This window comes from Natator depressus, chromosome 1, assembly GCF_965152275.1.
Source record: "Natator depressus isolate rNatDep1 chromosome 1, rNatDep2.hap1, whole genome shotgun sequence".
NCBI lineage: Eukaryota > Metazoa > Chordata > Testudines > Cheloniidae > Natator > Natator depressus.
The window spans coordinates 213,789,474-213,809,459 of NC_134234.1; the positions used below are offsets into that span (position 1 = coordinate 213,789,474).

General features: G+C 46.5%; 1 protein-coding gene across 1 annotated transcript in view; it reads right to left on the minus strand.

The window, feature by feature from the left end:
- LOC141975046 (antigen WC1.1-like) overlaps nt 1–19,986 on the minus strand; it is a 68,433-nt gene that overhangs the window by 42,582 nt on the left and 5,865 nt on the right. The window contains exon 3 of the mRNA XM_074935210.1: nt 6,346–6,660. Within this exon, the coding sequence (XP_074791311.1) occupies nt 6,346–6,660 (315 nt within the window). The remainder of the gene's footprint in view (nt 1–6,345; nt 6,661–19,986) is intronic.

A 19,986-nucleotide genomic window follows, 5' to 3' on the forward strand; every position in this document is an offset into this window, starting at 1 on the left:
GAGGTTTTTCGCCTTCCTCTCTAGCATGGGACATGGGTCACTTGCTGGAGGATTCTCTGCTCCTTGAAGTCTTTAAACCACAATTTGAGGACTTGAATAGCTCAGACATAGGTGAGAGGTTTATCGCAGGAGTGGGTGGGTGAGATTCTGTGGCCTGCATTGTGCAGGAGGTCAGACTAGATGATCATAATGGTCCCTTCTGACCTTAATATCTATGAATCTATGAATCTTTGAGAACTCATCGAGGACAGGTGACGTCCCAGAGGACTGGAGAAGGGCAAGTACCTATCTATAAAGACTGGAATAAAGAGGACCCTGTCAGTTTAACTTCAATACCCAAAAGATACTGGAACAAATTATTAAACAATCAATTTATAAGCACCTACAGTATAATAGAGTTGTAAGGAACAGCCAGCATGGATTTGTCTCAAACAAATCATGCCATACCAACCTAATTTCCTTCTTTCACGGGGTTACTGGCCTCCTGGGTAGGGCTGAAGTAGTAGACGGGAGATATCTTGATTTTAGTTAGGCTTTTGATATAGTGGCACACAGCATTCTCATAAATTCGAGAAATGTGGTCTAGATGAAATTACTATAAGGTGGGTGCACAACTGGTTGAATAACTGTACTCAAACAGTAGTCATCAGTGGTTTGCTGTCAAACTGGGAATGTGTATCTAGTGGGGTGCCATGGGGTAAGTCCTGGGTCTGGTACTATTCAATATTTTCATTAATGACTTGGATAATGGAATGGAAAGAATGCTTATAAAATGTGCAGGTGACCCAAGCTGGGAGGGATCAAAAGCACTTGGAGGACAGGATTAGAATTCAATATGACCTGGACAAGTTGCAGAGCAGGTTTGAAAACAAGATGAAATTCAATAAAGAAACGGGCAAAGTACTACACTTAGGAATGGAAAGTCAAATGAACAACTTCAAAAGGGGGAATAACTGTATTCGGTGGTAGTACTGCTGAAAAAGATCTGGGGTAACTGTAGATCACAAATTGAATACGATTTAACAGTTGGATGCAATTTTGGAAATGCTAAAATCATTCTGGTGTGTATTAACAGGAATGTCCTATGTAAGACAGAGGATGTAACTGTCCTGATCTAGGGGGCACTGGTGAGGCCTCAGCTGGAGTACTGTGTCCAATTCTGGGTGCCATACTCTAGAAACGATATTGAAAAAAATTGGAGATGGTCCAGAGGAGAGCAACAAAAATGATAAAAGGTTTAGAAAACCTGACCTATGAGGAGAAGTTAAAAAAACTTGGCATGTTTAGTCTTCAGAAAAGAAGACTTGGGGGGACATGATATCAGTCTTCAAATATACTAAGTGCTGTTATACAGAGAACCAGGGTGACTTTTTCTTCCTGTCCACTGAAGGTAGGACAAAAAGTAATGGTCTCAACCTGCAGCAAGGGAGATTTATGTTAGATATTAGGAGAAACATCCTAACTAGAAGGGTTCTAGAATAGGCTGCCAAGGGAGGTTGTAGAATCCACATCACTGGAGGTTTTTAAGAACAGGATGGATAAACTTCTGTCTAGATTTAACTTGTCCTGGCACAGTGCAGGGGGCTGAACTTGATAACCTCTCCAGGTCTCTTCCAGCCCTACATTTCTATGATTCTTTGAAGATACTTCACTCTTCTCTGCCTCAGTTTCCCATCTGTGAAATGTGGATTATGATGTAAGTACTTTGAGAGCTACTCATGAAAAACTCTATAGAAAAACTAGGTCTTTAGATTATTAGTCATAGCTGCAAACATAGGTGAGAACTACAACTGTTTAGAAAAACCATTGACTCCTACCAACAAACATTTCTCTTTCAGTTTAAAAACCTAGGAAATTAAATGGCAAATATCTTTGTTAATGCAGAGTTAATGCACACACACTCCCACTCTGCCTGTTCACTGTCATAGTCAGGCACTATCTGCACTTTTCCTATGCTCAAACACTGAGCCTGCCCCCCGAGAGCATACCACGCTTGCAAAATATAACAACCACCCTTTTACCGCCCATTTACACATCAACACAAGATATCACCTAAACATATACTTTCCCCCACCCATCATTAAATCCACACCCAGCTCTCATGTCCCAACTCACTACTGACAGTACCCATGGCAAGATGAACCCCATGCCCTGCTCCTGACACAGCCTACACAAATGATGCTAACTACAACCTCAAGGTCCATGTGCACATCTTTCCTTTGATAACACACAAGCGAGCACTCAAGCCCAGATCTCCTCATATCACATTCACAGCTCTCTGATGCTCCTCAAACTAATCCCCAGATCTCCTCATATTACAACCACAGCTCTCCGAAGCTGCTCCAGTGTATTCCTCCACCATTCAGTACAGCCACACCTAATGCAGTGACTGCAGCTGGAGAGCAGATATGCTCCGTGGTTATTGCCAGCTCCAGGAGGATCCCTTGGCGAAGAGCTGCTTGGGGCTTCAATTGGTGGCACTGAAACAGAAACGCTAAGAATTGTGAACTGCCTCAGCCAACTCAACAGTGCTCAATCTGGGGCTTTCTGGTGACAGTTAAAAAGCAAACACTGGTGGCTATCTCCCTGCCCCAAGTTGTAGTGCTATTCTGAGATTGTGGGTAGAATTGGGGATTCAGAGCAGACTTTGAGTAGAATTAAATGGTAAAATAACATCATTAATGCAGAGTTAAGGTTGCCCAATGATACCCTGGGCACCTCCAGAATGTTGATCTCAGCAAGGGAGGGTCCCCCAAGTACAGGACACAATGTCACAAGGTGTTGAGGGGATCCTGTGAGAGGCTGAGCACCCTCAGCTGCCACTGCTGGATCAGACCCAAAGTGAGTCAAACACACCGATGAAGGGATAAAGGAGGGAAGGGGCATGGAGAGGTGAAAGCTCTATTATCACTAGAAGCTCACAGCAAGAAATTTGAAGGAATGAGCACCATGGGGCTGAGGTCTCCCTCTCTCCCCACCACCAGCCATCTACTACCTGGCTGGTTCTTGAGTAGCCTGACTAGTTTTTCTTTAGCCTTGCCAGTTGCTGGTCCAAAGGTGTTATTGGCTGGGGGAGGGGGAGGGGTTAGTGTTGCCAGGATTTCTAAGCTGTGCACAAATGCGCCTGGGCATGCAGCGATCTCGGAACTCCAGCTTTGCATGTCACAGCTGGAAACACACAATGGCCTCCCGGCTGGCACACTCATCCTGAGCTGCATGTGTGCAGTGTGCCAAGGCAGACACCAGTCAATGGGAGAGCAGAGCCACACTCCCAACCACAAATCCCACCAAACCTGTCTTAACTTTCTGAGCAATGAGCCCCTCCCCATGTTTGCCCCCAACCCTGGGACTCGGTCCTGCCCACAGACCAGCCTCGCCTCTTCTGGGACCTGGCCCTGCCCACAGACAGGCCAGTTTTTCTGTGCCTTAGAGGTGGCAACCCCACCCTATACAGAAAGGCAGCCCCTCTCCAATCCTGGCTTCTCCTCTCCAGGACTTCAAATTTCAGAAAAAGACCTCTCTGTTTTCCATTTCCCCCAGCCCATCCTAACACCCAACCTGGCAGTATGACCACGGCCGGCGAGCCAGCCAGATCTCCTCATGGACACATGGACAGGCTATCCAGCTGGCTGCCGTGGACTGGGCTTTCGGCCAGTGGTGTGTTCCACAGGCAGGCTAGCGGGCAGTGCAGATCCTTTCCAGACTCTGCCGTTAGCGGTGATGTTGGGAAAGGCACCTCGCTAGCTGGCCCCGCCCTTCCTTTAGCTCATCCATTTAGGTTTGTGTCCTGACAAGACCCTGGCCCTGACAAGAAGGCGACCTTTGTTACCCATATAAGAAGATCCCAGGAATGTCACTCTATCTGTTAGTCACTCTGAAGCCTAGGATGTGTGCTGAGTCAGTATGAAATGTTGGGACAAGCTACAAGCCTGGCTGAGAGCTCCTCTGCTTCAGAATATCACCAGGTTCAGTCATCACTGAGATTCATGGTCACTTACCATCCAACTTTTAAGTTATAAGCCATTTTTAACTCTCAGAAGTTCCCTAATTCCAAATGGTGCCATCTCCTGTTGCTGTCACTGGGCCTGAAGCCAACGAGATGCCTCCGTCTGCCTACAGTCGGTTGGCATGTGGGAGTGAGCCCACCCTGAGTAAAGTTGGCTGCCACCTTCCACTGTTTTCAATGAGACGGAAGCCCACAGGAAACATGGCTGCCCTTGTATGGCTGAGGGGGATGGACAGGGCCCAGGGGCAGTAGAAACCCTGTGAAAAGAGGGTGGGGAAAGTGCGGGGAGCAGGGAACAGGGAGGGGAGGGGCAGGAGGCAGATTTAGGGGTTTCAACAGAATGGCATGGAGAAGGATGTGGGGCAGGAGAAAGGCTGGGGGGCAAAGGGACATGGGGTCGGGTCAGCTGGAGGTGGAGGTGGAAGGGAGGTTGAGAGGGACGTAGGGGGATGCGAAGTTCAGGGAGGCTGAGGGGGCTGCAGAAGACAGCAATGGGGGTGAGAGATGAAGGGGATTAGGTGGCAGATCCCCAGCCTCGAGTTGGTGGTGGAGGTGGGGTGTCCCCTCCAAGCAGTCGGGGAAGGCAGTCTTGCCGTGTTTCCAGATCTCACAAGCTGATTGGGAGTCATGGGATTTTGCTGCCTACAAAAAATCAGAGGAGCTGCTGTGATGACACAAGAAGCTCCTCTAATACTCCAGTTTTCAGGGCTGGACCAAGCTCTGTGCGAGAGCTTCAGGGCTGAGGACACAGACCTGCCGTGCCACTGAGCCCTGCCTTCATGTATGTCCCTAGAGCAGAAAGAGGGTCCCGGGGCAGCAAGAGGCAAGGGAGGGTGAAGTTGGGAAACTGTTCCAGCTGGGAACCAGGCAGAAGACAAACCCGCTTGGCCCTGGAGGCGGGGGAGTGGGGTGTCAGTGATGTAGCTGGGTTCTAGGTGGTGTCCCAGGGCAGTAGAAGGCAGGGAAGTCTTGCAATGAGTGAAGAGGGAGGTGGTGAGAAGGGGTGAGAAGAGGGCAAGTGCAGTCTCCAGCTGAGCAGCCAGGGAGAGGGGTGTTTTGTATGTGCATTACAAGGTTGACTTTCCAACCTGAAATTATCACACACACACACTGGCAGGGGAATAGAGGGCAGTTAAAAAGTCCAAAGACAGACCAGGGTGACAGCTTACTTTAGCAATAAATACAGTATTGGTGCAGTGATAGACTCAGCTTGGTGAAAGGCACCTTGGTAATAAGTAAGTCTCATTTTCAAGTCAGAGAGAGCTGTCAGGCGCTCAAGTTGTCGAGCATTTGTCTTTCAATTAATGTCTTCCTCAGAATGAAAATGGCTGCATGCTTTCAACAAAAATGAAATGGGTGGTTCAAAATTCTGTGTAAACATTAACCGTCCTAAGTAATTTAAAAAACAACTGGGAGGGAGGTGGATATATCTGAGACAGATGATATGAGACAAAGCAGTGACATGTGTGTACATTGCAATTTGACAATGTACATGTTTTGCTTTCATATTCTTTCTCTGTTTTTTGCTTAATATTTTCTTCCAGCAGTCACTGTTGCTTCACAGGACTTTACAAATTACACCCGTGCAATAGCACAGGCTTCCAGCTAGTCTCTAATAATCAGATCTGCATGAATGGGTGGCACAAAGCCAACCCCCGTTGCAGGGCAATAACATAAAAGTGGCCACAACTGCTCCAATTCCATCAAGAAAGTTTTAAAATAATAAAACCTGTCCCCTATATAGCACTATGTATTCAAGTGCCTGAAAGCACTTTCAAACACAAATGAAGTTAAGCCTCACAGCCACTCTCTGAGCTAGGAAATTAACTGTTGTTTCACAAATGGGGAAACTGAGGCACAAGGCATTATTGAATACAGAACCAGAACTGGAAATAAAACCCCTGTTTCCCGGTGTCTGGTTCTGTGCTCCGACCACTAGACCCTTCCCCTTCCCCTTACAGATGTATCTGAGTAGGGAGGAGAGTGCTCAGCAGTGGAGAACATGCCACCCTAGTCGAGGATAAGGGAAATCAGAGCTCTTCTGGGACCCTATCCTTGTATCAGGAGAAAGGTAAATAGAACTGTCCCCATTTACTGGAGACACTTGAAATAGAGAGGAATATGAGCGAGATAACGGGGTTTCCCACTATGTCTTCTTGGCTCCCCCGGGTGGTGGGAAAGTGGAGCCATCCTTTGTAGCAGACAGGAATCCTTTGGAGCAACTTGGAAACAGGCAAAGTTTTCTGGGATGTGGGTTCATGTGAGGCATATTGGATGTGGGAGAAAAGAGACTGAGTGGCTCAGCTGTAGGGTCCGTGTTAGTCAGTTTGAATTCTTACCTGAGCACAATACGCCGACATCATTTGCGTGGGAGCATGTGTGGTTGGGACGGGACATCCTGGGACATTTCTGAAGGAGAGACTCATTCCCCACACACTGAAACTCTTCCTTCCAGATCAGATCATGTCCTTCTCCGAAGTGAGCTGCTCCCAAGGTGGCTATAGCCTGTCCACACCCTAATTCATTGCAGATAACAGAAGCGGTGTTGAAATCCAAGTGTGAATCACAGACTGTCTCCCACATTTTTCCATGTTTGACTTCAACACGTCCTGAGCAGGCAGTGTCCCCTCCAATCAGACGGACCTCAATGAGACCTAGAGAGTCAATGCATCCATCAATCAGTGTTGGTTATTTTGACATCCCATAACCTTCCCCAGGCCTTCCTGGGGATGAAATGAAGGGAACCTTCTTCTCTCAACAGCAAAGACATTGTTAAATAAGCGGGAGCCCTTTACTCCATATGCCAGTTCCTGTTGTTACCTGTCAGCTCTGTGTTCTTGGGGAACCAGGGCGCAGTACCCAGCCTGTCTGACTCATGAAAGACCTTCCCCCGCAGCCTCTGCTTGAACCAAAACCAATCAGAAGAAAGACTTACAAAAAGCAATGAAAAGGCAAGTGGGAGACACACCTAAACCCCTGGGACAAGGGTGACAGGATTAAGGAAACTCCCCTAGCCTCATTTGCATGGAAGATGGGACAGGGAGGCATCTCTATTACCATACAGAATGGAAAAGAGAGATTCCAAGGCAAAAGCCACGCGGAACTCTGGGACCTGAAAAGCAGGGAAGCACTGCATGATGGGGGATCTCTGCTCCAGATGTTAATGAACCCACGCCTGCACACACCCAGCTCAGTAGTTATCAGACCAATTCTAATAATAAATCCATTCTTGGTATCCAAAATACTGAAGCTCCCTAATTGCATTGTGAGCTACCTCCAAGGAACACCGCCCACAGCCAGGAATGAGCAGTTCCTACTGCCTAGCCTGAACACAACAACTTTGGTATATTCCCTTGAGCCATCAGTTTACCCATAAACACAAGTGACACAACTAGTACATTGATAGAATTACAGAACCTTCCCCCCCTCAAAGAGTAGTCCTAATAAATGAATGTACCCCAAAGTAATGGGCAAATCTGGTAACAACACTGTGTTCCAGTGATGAGAGAGAGTTTGAATAAAAGGGCAATGTGTGACACTGCTGGGGGGTGGGAGTAGCCAACAAAGTAATTCTCAGTAGTGAACAGATAGACACAAAGCAGAATGTGCAGGTGGGACTGATGAGTGTTTACATGGTCTTAAGTACATCCTCAGCTGGAATATTTTATTTCTGTCCCTTCATTACAGGAAGGCTATTGAAAAACTGGCAAAAGTTCAAAGAAAGGAAACTATTCAATGATGAAGCCTGGAGGCTTGAAAGAGGCTCAATCTGTGAGACTAGGGAGTAAAGGAGAATTAAGGGGCAAGGAATAGCAAGTGTCTCCACAGAGCTGAGAACAAGGAGGGGAGGAGCTTCATAATTCATATTATCTGAAAATACTAAAATAATGGCTGAGAGTGCAGAAGGGAAAAGCAAAAAGAAGAGAGGAGGAATAATTCCCCAGCAGTGGAAGAAGTAGAGAGTGAGATAGATGCAAAGGGGAAGTGACCAAGTCACTGTGATTTAAGATAGTCTAAACAGACTAGATACAATACTAGTGGGAAGGAAGCAGGGGAATGTTCTGCATGATGCCAGAGAACAGAGCTGCTCCAACTGCTTGGAATTAGGATCTCACGTGTCGGCCTCACGCCAACAGAGCCTGACACATGGAAGGCCGGTTCCAGTGTGAAGCCCTTCTCAATTACCCTTATGGCTTGTCTATAGGGGATGTTACCTCATATTAACTGTAATTAGCTTGCCTTAAATACCTTGTGTCCACATGAACCCTGTTCTCAGAGCAATTTATTTGGCATCTTAGGTTGCCGTAACTAATCCTCATTGGAGAAGGAGTAGCTCCACTTCACAATCAGTTTGTTCATTGTAAGATTCCTGTGAAATAATTCCTAATGCTAATGCTGCTGACTGTCCCCCAGCTAGTGTCCCACACTGCATTGCTTCATACCTGCATCAACCTGCTTTGCGCCTGTTTGCGCTCCACAGCTCTGGGGTCATCTTGACCAGATGTACCCTCTCTGGTTAAATGCTGGCAGGCAGCCAGGAGCGCCTCTTTTCAGTACCAGGTGAGTTCACATTCCCATAGCAACCAAGGCCCCCCCCCCCCTCTTCCACATAGACCTCTGTAGAGGCCCAGGGCTTGATTGGCCTGTCTGGAGACAAGCATGTCCAGTTCCCTCTGGATAAGAGTCACCAGAATGCAGACGTCTACAGGGCACTGTCAGAGAAAATGAAAGTGAGGTGGCTCTGAATCTGGTACCGAGTCAGCGAACGAGCTCCAGCAGGTTAGTAACTGCACGTGAATCTCTGCAAGCCGTCCTGAGTACAGCTGAATGAATAACTGAAATTTCTCCCCGTCCCTCCCAAAATTTGTTCCTTTTTTAATGTCTTTTCAAAATCATATTTCAAATCTTTCATTAGATCAGAAAGAATGTTTTTATGTTTCGTTTCTGCAAGAAAAAACAAAAACATTCAGTTTTGGCTCTAAATGAATCAGTTCTTTTTTCAGATTTTTTGGTTTGGCCACTGAACTGAGAAAATCAAACTATTCACTCACCTGTAGTCAGTAAAACCTGCAGAAGGGCACAAGCAGTCACTAACCTGCTCCTGCCACTCCTCCACCCACCCTAGAAAAGAAAAGAGTCATCCATCCACCCCCCAATTGCTCCAAACCATACACATTTTAAAAATCTCGCCTATACAAAGCCTGCCCCCTCCTCCCCACACACGCATGTGCACCACTCAAATAAAGTACAGAAGGTCTGTAGAATGGGAAATAAATGGGGGAATATCTTACTATCACAAGGGAAAACATGGAGTTGAAAGAGAAGATGGGAATGTCATTCCGACATTACGGGAACAGGAACTTTTTATCATTGTTGGCATGGAGACTATGAGGAATGGGACCATAAAGGACTGCTTTTTCTTATTTCCCTGTGCACGTGTAACTGTGTGAAGAGGGGAGTTGTAGTGTGCAGAGAGGCTGTCAGATCTCAGGAAAAAATAAGAAAAGCTATACATGATTTGTTCCATGGAGCATACAGTTAATCCCAATAGATGTATGCTCCATGGAAGCTCTGAAAGCAGCTGGAAAGCAGCTTCCTGGAGCATGCACAAAAGGTCAGAATGGAGCGCACAGCCCTTGGGAGGGACACGATGCAGACAATGCAGAGGCAAACAACTGTGATAAAGCACCTTTTGCTGCAAAAGCCAAGCACTGTGTCCCAACGCTCCAATGTCCTGAAAACTATAGAGAATGCACCATACTGAGAGCACGGTTCCAAACAACCTTAGCACAGATCCTTCCCACTGCATTCAATCCCACAGGAGATGGAGAAGGAGAATGCTTTCTGATGCATCACCGTCAGGGGTGAATACTCCTTGGTGGGGCTCTCCCTCAATACCCAAGTTTTTCAGTTTGCACCACATTCTTTGGACTGGTCTACTCCTAAAACTTAGGTCGCCCTAGCTACATGGGTCATGGCTGTGAAAAATTCACACCTCTAAGAGACACAGTTCCTTTTTTTGATAAACTCAAAAAATTCATTTCCATAGAATGATCGAAGTGTAGGACTGGAATGGACCTTGATAGGTCATCTAATCCAGTCCCCTGCACCAAGGCAGGACTAAACCTATGTCTTCACTCGCATTTTTGTCAGTGAAATTTCTGTCAGACAAGGGTGTGAAAAAAACTACTCCCCTGACCGACAAAAGTTTCACTGACAAAAGCGCCGGTATGGACAGAGCTGTGCCGGCGGGAGACGCTCTCCCACTGTCCTATCTACTGGCGCTTGTTAGGGCTCATTTAATTATTCTGGCAGGAGAGATCTCTCCCGTCGGCATAGAGCAGCTACATGGGATGCCTTACCGCTGTGCCACTGTAAGATCTGCAGTGAAAACATAGCCTAAGTATTATCTAGATCACCCCTGAAAGATGTTTGTCTGACCCTTTCTTAAAAACGTCCAATGACAGTGTCAAGGTTCCTTCCCCACTCTGAACTCTAGGGTACAGATGTGGGGACCCGCATGAAAACCTCCTAAGCTTACTTTCACTAGCTTAGGTTAAAACTTCCCCAAGGTACAAACTATTTTACCTTTTGCCCTTGGACTTTCGCTGCCACCACCAAACGTCTAACCGGTAGTATTATTATTAGGAAAGGGTCCATTTGGAAACATCTTCCCCCCCCCCCCAAAAAAAAAATCCTCCCAAACGTCATTCCCTGCTTTCTGGGGAAGGTTTGAAAAAAATCCTCACCAATGTGCATAGGTGAACACAGACCCAAACCCTTGGATCTTAAGAACAATGAAAAAGCATTCAGTTTCTTAAAAGAAGAATTTTAATAGAAGAAACAGTAAAAAGAATCACCTCTGTAAAATCAGGATGGTAAATACCTTACAGGGTAATTAGATTCAAAACATAGAGAATCCCTCCAGGCAAAACCTTAAGTGACAAAAAGACACAAAAACAGGAATATCCATTCCATTCAGCACAGTTTATTTTCTCAGCCATTAAAAGGAATCAGAATCTAACACATATCTACCTAGATTACTTACTAAGTTCTAAGACTCCATTCCTTTCTGTTCCCGGCAAATGCATCACACACACAGACAGAGCGAGCCTTTGTTTCTTCCTCCCTCCAGCTTTTGAAAGTATCTTGTCTCCTCATTGGTACTTTGGTCAGGTGCCAGCGAGGTTATCCTTGCTTCTTAACCCTTTACAGGTGAAAGGGTTTTGCCTCTGGCCAGGAGGGATTTTAAAGGGGTTTACCCTTCCCTTTCTATTTATGACATGCCCCCCCAAATCACAGATAGGGTGAAAAGCTGGCTGGGATTTCTTCCTGGAGCTCTAGGGAAAAAACAGTTAATAAGACACATGCACCTCTAAATATACTACCAAGTATATAAGGACTAACAATATTTTCCACATCTCAAGGATGATTTTAACCAGTTGATTCTGAGAAACTTTCACGGGAGAGTGCATCAGCCACTTTGTTAGAAGCTCCTGAGATGTGTTGGATGTCGAAATCAAAATCTTGGAGAGCTAAACTCCACCGAATAAGTTTTTTGTTATTTACCATGGCGGTATGAAGCCACTGTAGCGCAGCATGGTCGGTTTGCAGGTGGAAACGCTGTCCCCAAACATATGGGCGTAGCTTTTCCAGAGTGTAGACAATGGCGTAACATTCTTTTTCACTGACTGACCAGTTGCTTTCCCTCTCAGACAGCTTCTTGCTGAGAAACACTACAGGGTGGAATTCTTGATCCAGTCCTTCCTGCATTAAAACTGCTCCCCCACCACGCTCGGACGCATCTGTGGTTACTAAGAACGGTTTGTCAAAGTCTTTGGCCCTTAGTACAGGGTCAGACATGAGTGTCACTTTAAACTGGTTAAAGGCCTTCTGACACTCTTCGGTCCACTGAACGGCATTTGGCTGTTTCTTTTTGGTTAGGTCTGTCAGTGGGGCGGCGATTTGGCTGTATTGCGGTACAAATCCTCTGTAATAACCGGCCAAGCCTAAGAAGGGTTGTACCTTTTTCTTTGACTTTGGGACAGGCCAATTTTGGATAGCATCCACTTTGGCCTGTAGGGGGTTGATAGTTCCTTGACCCACCTGGTGTCCAAGGTAAGTCACTCGGTTTAGGCTTATTTGACACTTCTTAGTGTTGGATCATATTAAAGAAGTTCTGTATTAAAATCACAAATGAGTTTGATTCCCCATAGTTTAAATTCCACGGTATTACTAATTAAGAGGTCTCTTGGTTTTTGGTAGTGTTTCTCTCCCTCTATGTGTGAAACTTGCAAGCTGCTAATTGCGTTAGTACAGTCTAAGACAGAGTCTGTTCTCAAAGAAATTCACACAGAGAGAGACTCAAAGCAATACTCTGTAACAACAGAAACAGCACCCAGAGACTCCCCGCCCTTTTGTTGTATTAACAATTGTGATTAAAATAGAGATAGAGGATGTATGTGGATGGATGCTTGGTGTGGATAATAACTGAATGATCAGGGAGGTGCCAGCCTAAGAATCCAGTGTCCATCGGCTGAAGAAGGCGTCAAGTGGAAATAACCAGAGGACCCCCGGAGGGCAGACTGGAATCCACCCAACAGCCTCAAGAATGGGAGAACCAAAGAAGAAGATAACATCTAGCAGCACGGAGCCGTCAGGAATGTGCTATCTGCTGATTGATTCAGCAACAGCATGATGAAGCAATTCCCATAGACTGGCATAGGAAGAAATTCCTATAAAAATGGACTCTAGAAAGTGAGAACTTTGGGGTCTGATTCTGCAAACCAACTTCCAGGAGCATCAGATGAGCATCTGACAAGGCCCTGCTCCCTCCTCATGTCCAGGCCACCTGGCCAGTGGCTTGGCATGAGCAACTCTAAGGCTGGTAACTATGATAACAACCTTGCAGAACCTGTGTGTATGTGTATGAATGAATGTGTGAATAAATATGAGATTGAATGGAATGTTATAGCTATAACTAACTGCTTACTATGATTCTTTCTGTATTCACAATAAATGTGGTATTTTGCCTTTTCCCCTTTAATAAGATCCTGCTGGTTTTTATTTTATTAGTATAACATTAGCCTTAACAGTTAGTCCTGCCTCCCTTATGCTCTCGAAGACTTTTTGTAGATGTTCCAGGAGTTCTGGTGAGGAATCCGAAAATATGGCCACATCGTCAAGGTAGGCGACTGCATATTCTCTTAATCCCGCTAGGAGACCATCTACAAGTCTTTGGAAGGTGGCGGGTGCATTCCACAGCCCGAAAGGGAGTACATTAAATTCATACAGCCCGACATGCGTGGTGAAGGCTGACCTTTCCTTGGCGGATTCATTTAGCGGTACCTGCCAGTACCCCTTGGTTAAGTCCAAGGTAGAGGTGAACTGGGCCCGTCCCAGTTTCTCTAATAGTTCATCTGTGCAGGGCGTTGGATAGTTGTCAGGGCGACTTACAGTATTTAGCTTACGGTAGTCCACGCAAAAACGTATCTCCCCATCAGGTTTGGGAACTAGAACCACTGGAGATGCTGATGCACTGCCAGAGGGGTGGATTACACCCGTCTGTAACATATCCTGGATCTCCCGTTCTATAGCAGTTTTAGCTTGAGGAGACACCCGGTAAGGTTAGACTTTAATTGGGTGAGCATTACCGGTGTCAATGGAGTGGTATGCCCGTTCAGTCAGTCCTGGGGTGGCTGAGAACGTTGGCGCGTAGCTAGTGCACAGCTCCTGGATCTGCTGTCGCTGCATACGCCAAGGGTCATGGAGAGGTTCACCTCTTCCACGCCACCAGCACTTTTCCCTTCGTAGTAGACACCTTCAGGCCACTCAGCGTCGTCTCCTCCCTGGGCTGTAAACTGACAAACCTTTAATTCTCTGGAATAAAAGGGCTTTAGAGAATTAATATGGTATACCTTAGGCTTTCAGTTGGAGGTGGGGAATGCTATGAGATAATTAACAGCTCCCAGGCACTCTAGGACCGTGAATGGCCCTTCCCACGACGCTTCCATTTTTTGTGTCTGGAGTGCCTTTAAGACCTTGACCTGGTCCCCTACTTTGAAGGAACACTCTCTGGCATGTTTCTCATACCAGGCTTTTTGCTCTTTTTGAGCATCCTGTAGGTTTTCTTTAGCAAGGACTAGAGAGGTTCGGAGGGTGTTTTGTAGGTTGGTTACAAAGTCGAGAATGTTAGTTCCTGGAGAAGGTGTAAATCCCTCCCCTTGCTGCTTCACCAACTATAATGGCCCCTTAACCTCGCGGCCATATACAAATTCAAATGGTGAAAGCCCTAAACTGGGATGTGGTACAGCTCTGTAGGCAAAGAGCAACTGCTGCAACACTAGGTCCCAATCATTGGAGTGCTCATTTATGAATTTACGTATCATGGCCCCCAAAGTTCCATTAAACTTCTCCACCATGCCATTTGTTTGATGGTGGTAAGGAGTGGCAACCAAGTGATTTACCCCATGAGCTTCCCAAAGGTTTCCATAGTTCCTGCCAGGAAATTAGTTCCTGCATCTGTGAGGATGTCGGAGGGCCAACCTACCCTGGCAAAAATGTCTGCTAGTGCCTGGCACACGCTTTTAGCCCTGGTGTTGCTTAGAGCTACTGCTTCCGGCCATCGGGTGGCAAAATCCATGAAAGTCAGTATGTACTGCTTTCCTCTGGGTGTCTTTTTCGGAAAAGGATCCAGAATATCCACAGCTACTCGCTGAAATGGAACTTCAATGATGGGGAGTGGCTGAAGAGGGGCTTGACCTGGTCTTGGGGTTTTCCCACTTTTTGGCATACCTCACAAGACCGGACATAGGTAGAAACATCCTTGCCCATTCCCTCCCAGTGGAGTGACCCCCCCAAATGGTCTTTGGTCCTGTTCACCCCAGCATGGCCACTAGGATGATCGTGGGCTAAGCTGACGGGTCACTGGGGCAAGGTGGGTTGCTGGAGAAAGGTGTGGAGGTACGATAAGGTGTCTGGAGGGTTCTTTGCGGGGTAGTTGGGGCCTTGGGCTGCCCCCGGTAGTAGGGTGTGGGTGTGGTCTGAGGTTGTCCCTTCTGGTATCCACTCCAACTGCGACCAGTTTTTTTCTTTTCTGCCACCTCCAGCCATTTGGCTCCAATCTCCCCCGCCTCGATTACAGTTTGGGGCTGCCCCCGGTAGTAGGGTGTGGGTGTGGTCTGAGGTTGTCCCTTCTGGTATCCACTCCAACTGCGACCAGTTTTTTTCTTTTCTGCCATCTCCAGCCATTTGGCTCCAATCTCCCCCGCCTCGATTACAGTTTGGGGCTTCCCATCTAGGATGTATCTTTCTATTTCCTCAGGAACACCCTCTAAGAACTGCTCCATTTGCATTAGGAAGGGCAAATCTTCTGGAGATTTAACACTTGCTCCTGATATCCAGGCATCCCAATATTTCACAATGTGGTATGCATGTTGGGTAAATGACACGTCTGGCTTCCACCTTAGGACTCTGAACCGCTGACGGGAATGCTCGGGTGTTAGCCCCATTCTGACTCTCGCCTTGGTTTTAAACAGTTCATTCTTCTTCATGTGTTCCTTCGGCATTTCAGCCGCCACCTAAGCGAAGGGTCCACTGAGCTGCAGCCTCAGCTCTACCATGTATTGGTCTTTAGAGATGCTGTACCCAAGGCAGGCCCTTTCGAAGTTTGATAAGAAGGCCTTGGTATCATTGTCTGCCTTTTCGGTGGGGAACTTTCTGGGATGGGAAGTGGTACCTGGAGAAGGATTGCTAGGGTTTGTTGGTATATTCTGCTGAGCCTTTGCCTTTTCCATCTCCAGTTCATGCTTCCTCTCTTTTTCCTTCTCCTCCTCCACATGCTTCCTCTCTTTTTTTAATTAACTTTACACCCAAGAGTTAGAAAGAAAACAAAAAACAAAAAACTTGGCTTGTAAAATTTTGCTGTGCTCTAATATGATACCTATATTCTATGATAGTGATTGTCAGCCTACAGAAAAATCCTAACAAAAAACAAACAACAACAACAACAAAACAAACAAACAAAAAAAACCCTAACACCTTTGTCTCCAGGCAAATAGGCAGAAACCCCTCTAGTTGCTCTTAGGTAAAAAAAAAAAACTTCTTCAGGTCTGTGAAAACTTGTGAATTTCTCTGCAGGAGGTTAACTGCCCTGCCTTTAGGTTGAGAAAAATCCAGATCACAAAAGACAATCCCCTTTTGTCTCTGTTCTGGCCCCCAAGCAGAGGGAAAAAAACCCCTCTAACTGCTTTCAACTTAAAACCTGCTTTCCAGCAGCCCAAAGGGAAAAAAAAATTCCTTTTAAAATCTGTGCTTCTGGTTCAAAAAATCTCAAATTGATCTCAAAATGATTTCAAGTTAATCCCACCGCTCTGCCACCATGTCAAGGTTCCTTCCCCACTCTGAACTCTAGGGTACAGATGTGGGGACCTGCATGAAAACCTCCTAAGCTTATTTTTACCAGCTTAGGTTAAAATTTCCCCAAGGTACAAATTATTTTCCTTTTTCCCTTGGACTTTATTGCTGCCACCACCAAGCATCTAACAGATATATAACCAGGAAAGAGCCCGCTTGGAAACGTCTTTCCACCAAAAATCCTCCCCAAACCCTACACCCCCTTTCCTGGGGAAGGCTTGATAAAAATCCTCACCAATGTGCATAGGTGAACACAGACCCAAACCCTTGGATCTTAAGAACAATGAAAAAAGTAATCAGGTTCTTAAAAGAAGAATTTTAATAGAAAAAACAGTAAAAGAATCACCTCTGTAAAATCAGGATGGTAAATACCTTACAGGGTAATTAGATTCAAAACATAGAGAATCCCTCCAGGCAAAACCTTAAGTGACAAAAAGCCACAAAGACAGGAATATCCATTCCATTCAGCACAGCTTATTTTCTCAACCATTAAAAGGAATCAGAATCTAACGCATATCTAGCTAGATTACTTACTAAGTTCTAAGACTCCATTCCTTTCTGTTCCCGGCAAATGCATCACACACACAGACAGAGCGAGCCTTTGTTTCTTCCTCCCTCCATCTTTTGAAAGTATCTTGTCTCCTCATTGGTCATTGTGGTCAGGTGCCAGCGAGGTTATCCTAGCTTCTTAACCCTTTACAGGTGAAAGGATTTTTCCTCTGGCCAGGAGGGATTTTAAAGGTGTTTACCCTTCCCTTTATATTTATGACATAGGTGCATGTGTCTTATTAACTCTGTTTTCTCCTAGAGCTCCAGGAAGAAATCACAGCCAGCGTTTCACCCTATCTGTGATTTGGGGGGCGTGTCTTTTGGGGGGCGGGCTCTTTCCGGTTATATATCTGTTAGACGTTTGGTGGTGGCAGCGATAAAGTACAAGGGCAAAAGGTAAAATAGTTTGTACCATGGGGAAGTTTTAACCTAAGCTGGTAAAAATAAGCTTAGGGGGTTTTCATGTAGGTCCCCTCATCTCTACCCCAGAGTTCAGAGTGGGGAAGGAACCTTGACAATATTCAACACAGTAATTATACTAAACAGGAAGTAAATATAACATAACATGGTAAAACACTGCTCTCAGGGTCACTGGTGCCCATGCTGATAGTACCCATTAGTTTCCCATGAATCTAAACTCCTCAGTCACTGCACAGGGGCTGATGATCGCTGCTGTCAGGCATCCTCTTCATGCAGGAGTCAGGCTGCTTCTGCCCCTGGGATTTCCCCTCATCACAAAGGGGTGCAGAGCTCAAGGTGCACACTGCAATAACAACTACTAAAAATCCTAACTTGAGTCTCCTACCCTAGTGCTCAGACAAACTCGCCCTATTGGGATCCAGGAAGCGTGGACTCGCAGTCAGAACAAAGTTTGCCACGTGGTGGTGGATTTTCCCTAGGTAGCTGAAGCACTGATTCAGCCTGGCTTGGTGGGGAATATTCCCAACAGAACTCTTTAACCGGGGAGTGACCTTGAAGAGGGAAAGGCCCAAGCTGAGGGATGTTGCTGCCCAGGGGCTACTTCTCAGGGGGACCCTGCAAGAAGACCTGGGACTCACCACACAGCTAGTCCTGACCTTTCCATAGCTGGCTCCAGACTGCTCCAAATTGGCTTCTCCTCTCTCCAGTGCTGGGCATCTCACTTCCTGTTGGTCAGACTTGCTCGTGTTCCCAGGCTTTCTCTTGTCAGTCACTTGACTCTGCCCCCTCCTTTCTCTCAGACATGGCCCCTCCTCTGAGCAGCGGGCTTGTGGCCACCCAGACACAACTGCTATCCTCCCCCACCTGACATGTCCCCTGTCACTCTAAATAGTGTCTCTCCGCTCTCCCTCTTGGTTGCCTCACACACTGAGTCTGCCCCCTGATTCCCAGGTACAGTGCCTCTCCCTGAGGTAGTAGCATACAGAGTCTCATGAACCTAGGTAAGCCCATCATTAAAAACACAGACTGCCTTCATCTCCCACCAGGTGCATTAATGAGGATTTTTGTTAGTGAATTTTAATTTAATTCCACAGTCACTGACATGCAAAGCTGTCTGTCCACAGGCAGTAAGGAGAGTCTGGTCTTCATTGCAATGAATGAACAATGGCCTCCGATCTCTGAGAGCACCAGTGACAATAAATAGTGTGAGAAATGTTCAACTCTAGCAGTGACTGCAGGTCTATGCGCACACAGAGGTCTCTGTCCTCCATAGTGCTTTGTGTAGGAAGCTGCACTGGTGTAACAGTGGTGTAAAGTGGGCCTTACACATCACCAGTAGTCAACTGCACCCACTTGCCACCTCTAAGCTGATTGTTGCCGGTGAAAACTAGGTGTAGTTGAAGCTAGACCAGCTGGCTCTGTGAGACGAGAGGCATGCTCCAAAAGGGAGCTGTTAGCAAAATCCATACTGTGCTTATTTACAGATGAGAGCCTGGATGTAAGTGGATGGTGTAAACTGGAGAAGCCACGAGGCTGCTCTAAAGAGAAGTGCAAAGCTGGTGGGCAGGGATCCTATTCAATAACAATATCTAACAATGCCATGCTGTGTGTTGGCCTCTCTGCTCGCCTCCTGTACTCCTGGTGTGTACAGGGTTGCTGCCTGCTGTGTAGATGAAGGGAATTGTGATGCATTTCCCTTGGTGCAACACAGAAAATTGGCCAGATAGGTTTTGTGTGGGTGCAGGGTGTAAAAGCCACGGAGGGGCTGTGCAGACAGGAGAAGTGGGAGAGAGGGAAGTAGCAGAGCACCTGAGCTGATTACTGACTGGTAAAGTGGGGCCTACCAAGATCCAGCCAGTGCTCGTCAGGGGTGGGGAGGGTCACTGTGTAGGCTAGTACATGTGAGCATTGCCCTAGCACAGACTCAGGGCAACTTTACAGCAGTTGTGTCTAGGGAGCTGAGCTCTCAATCTACCAAGGGCCAAATGTGGTGCCAATGTGTGATACAGACCCAAAATGAAGGACAAACACTGAGCATTCATGCAGGGAACTTAAAATGCCAAGGAATCTTTTCCTTTAGTGTAAATGTCTCTTTCTGTAACCTCAGGTAAATAATTGTCAATAATAATTCCTGAGGTAAATAATTGTCAATAATAACTGTGAGGGGACACTCAGTTCATGTGTCTCACTGGTCTCTTCGGTACCAAGATGAGTTACAGGAGGTACACTGGAGCAGGATGGATAGAATGAGGGTTTCTCAGACAAGTCGGTTTCCATTTCACGTTTATTCAGCATTTACAAGGTAAATGCTGGTGCCTAATTCCCTGATAGCCGGTTGAGTTCCTTTGTACCCTCTGGATCCTCCCCAAATCCTCCAAGCAGCACCAATAGGCCCAGAAGTTCAGGGTTTACAAGCCCAGAGCTGCGGCTGCAGAGACAAGAACAGGCCCAGCAGGGAATGGGGGTGTGGCTGCCAGGCTCCCACTTTTGGCTCCTCCCATTAAGCAAAGGAGCTCCTCGCTGCACTTGTGCATTCCTGGTATAGAAACAGCAGAAATTAGGATGGTGCAGCTCAGGCAGTTACACCTCAGCTGAGA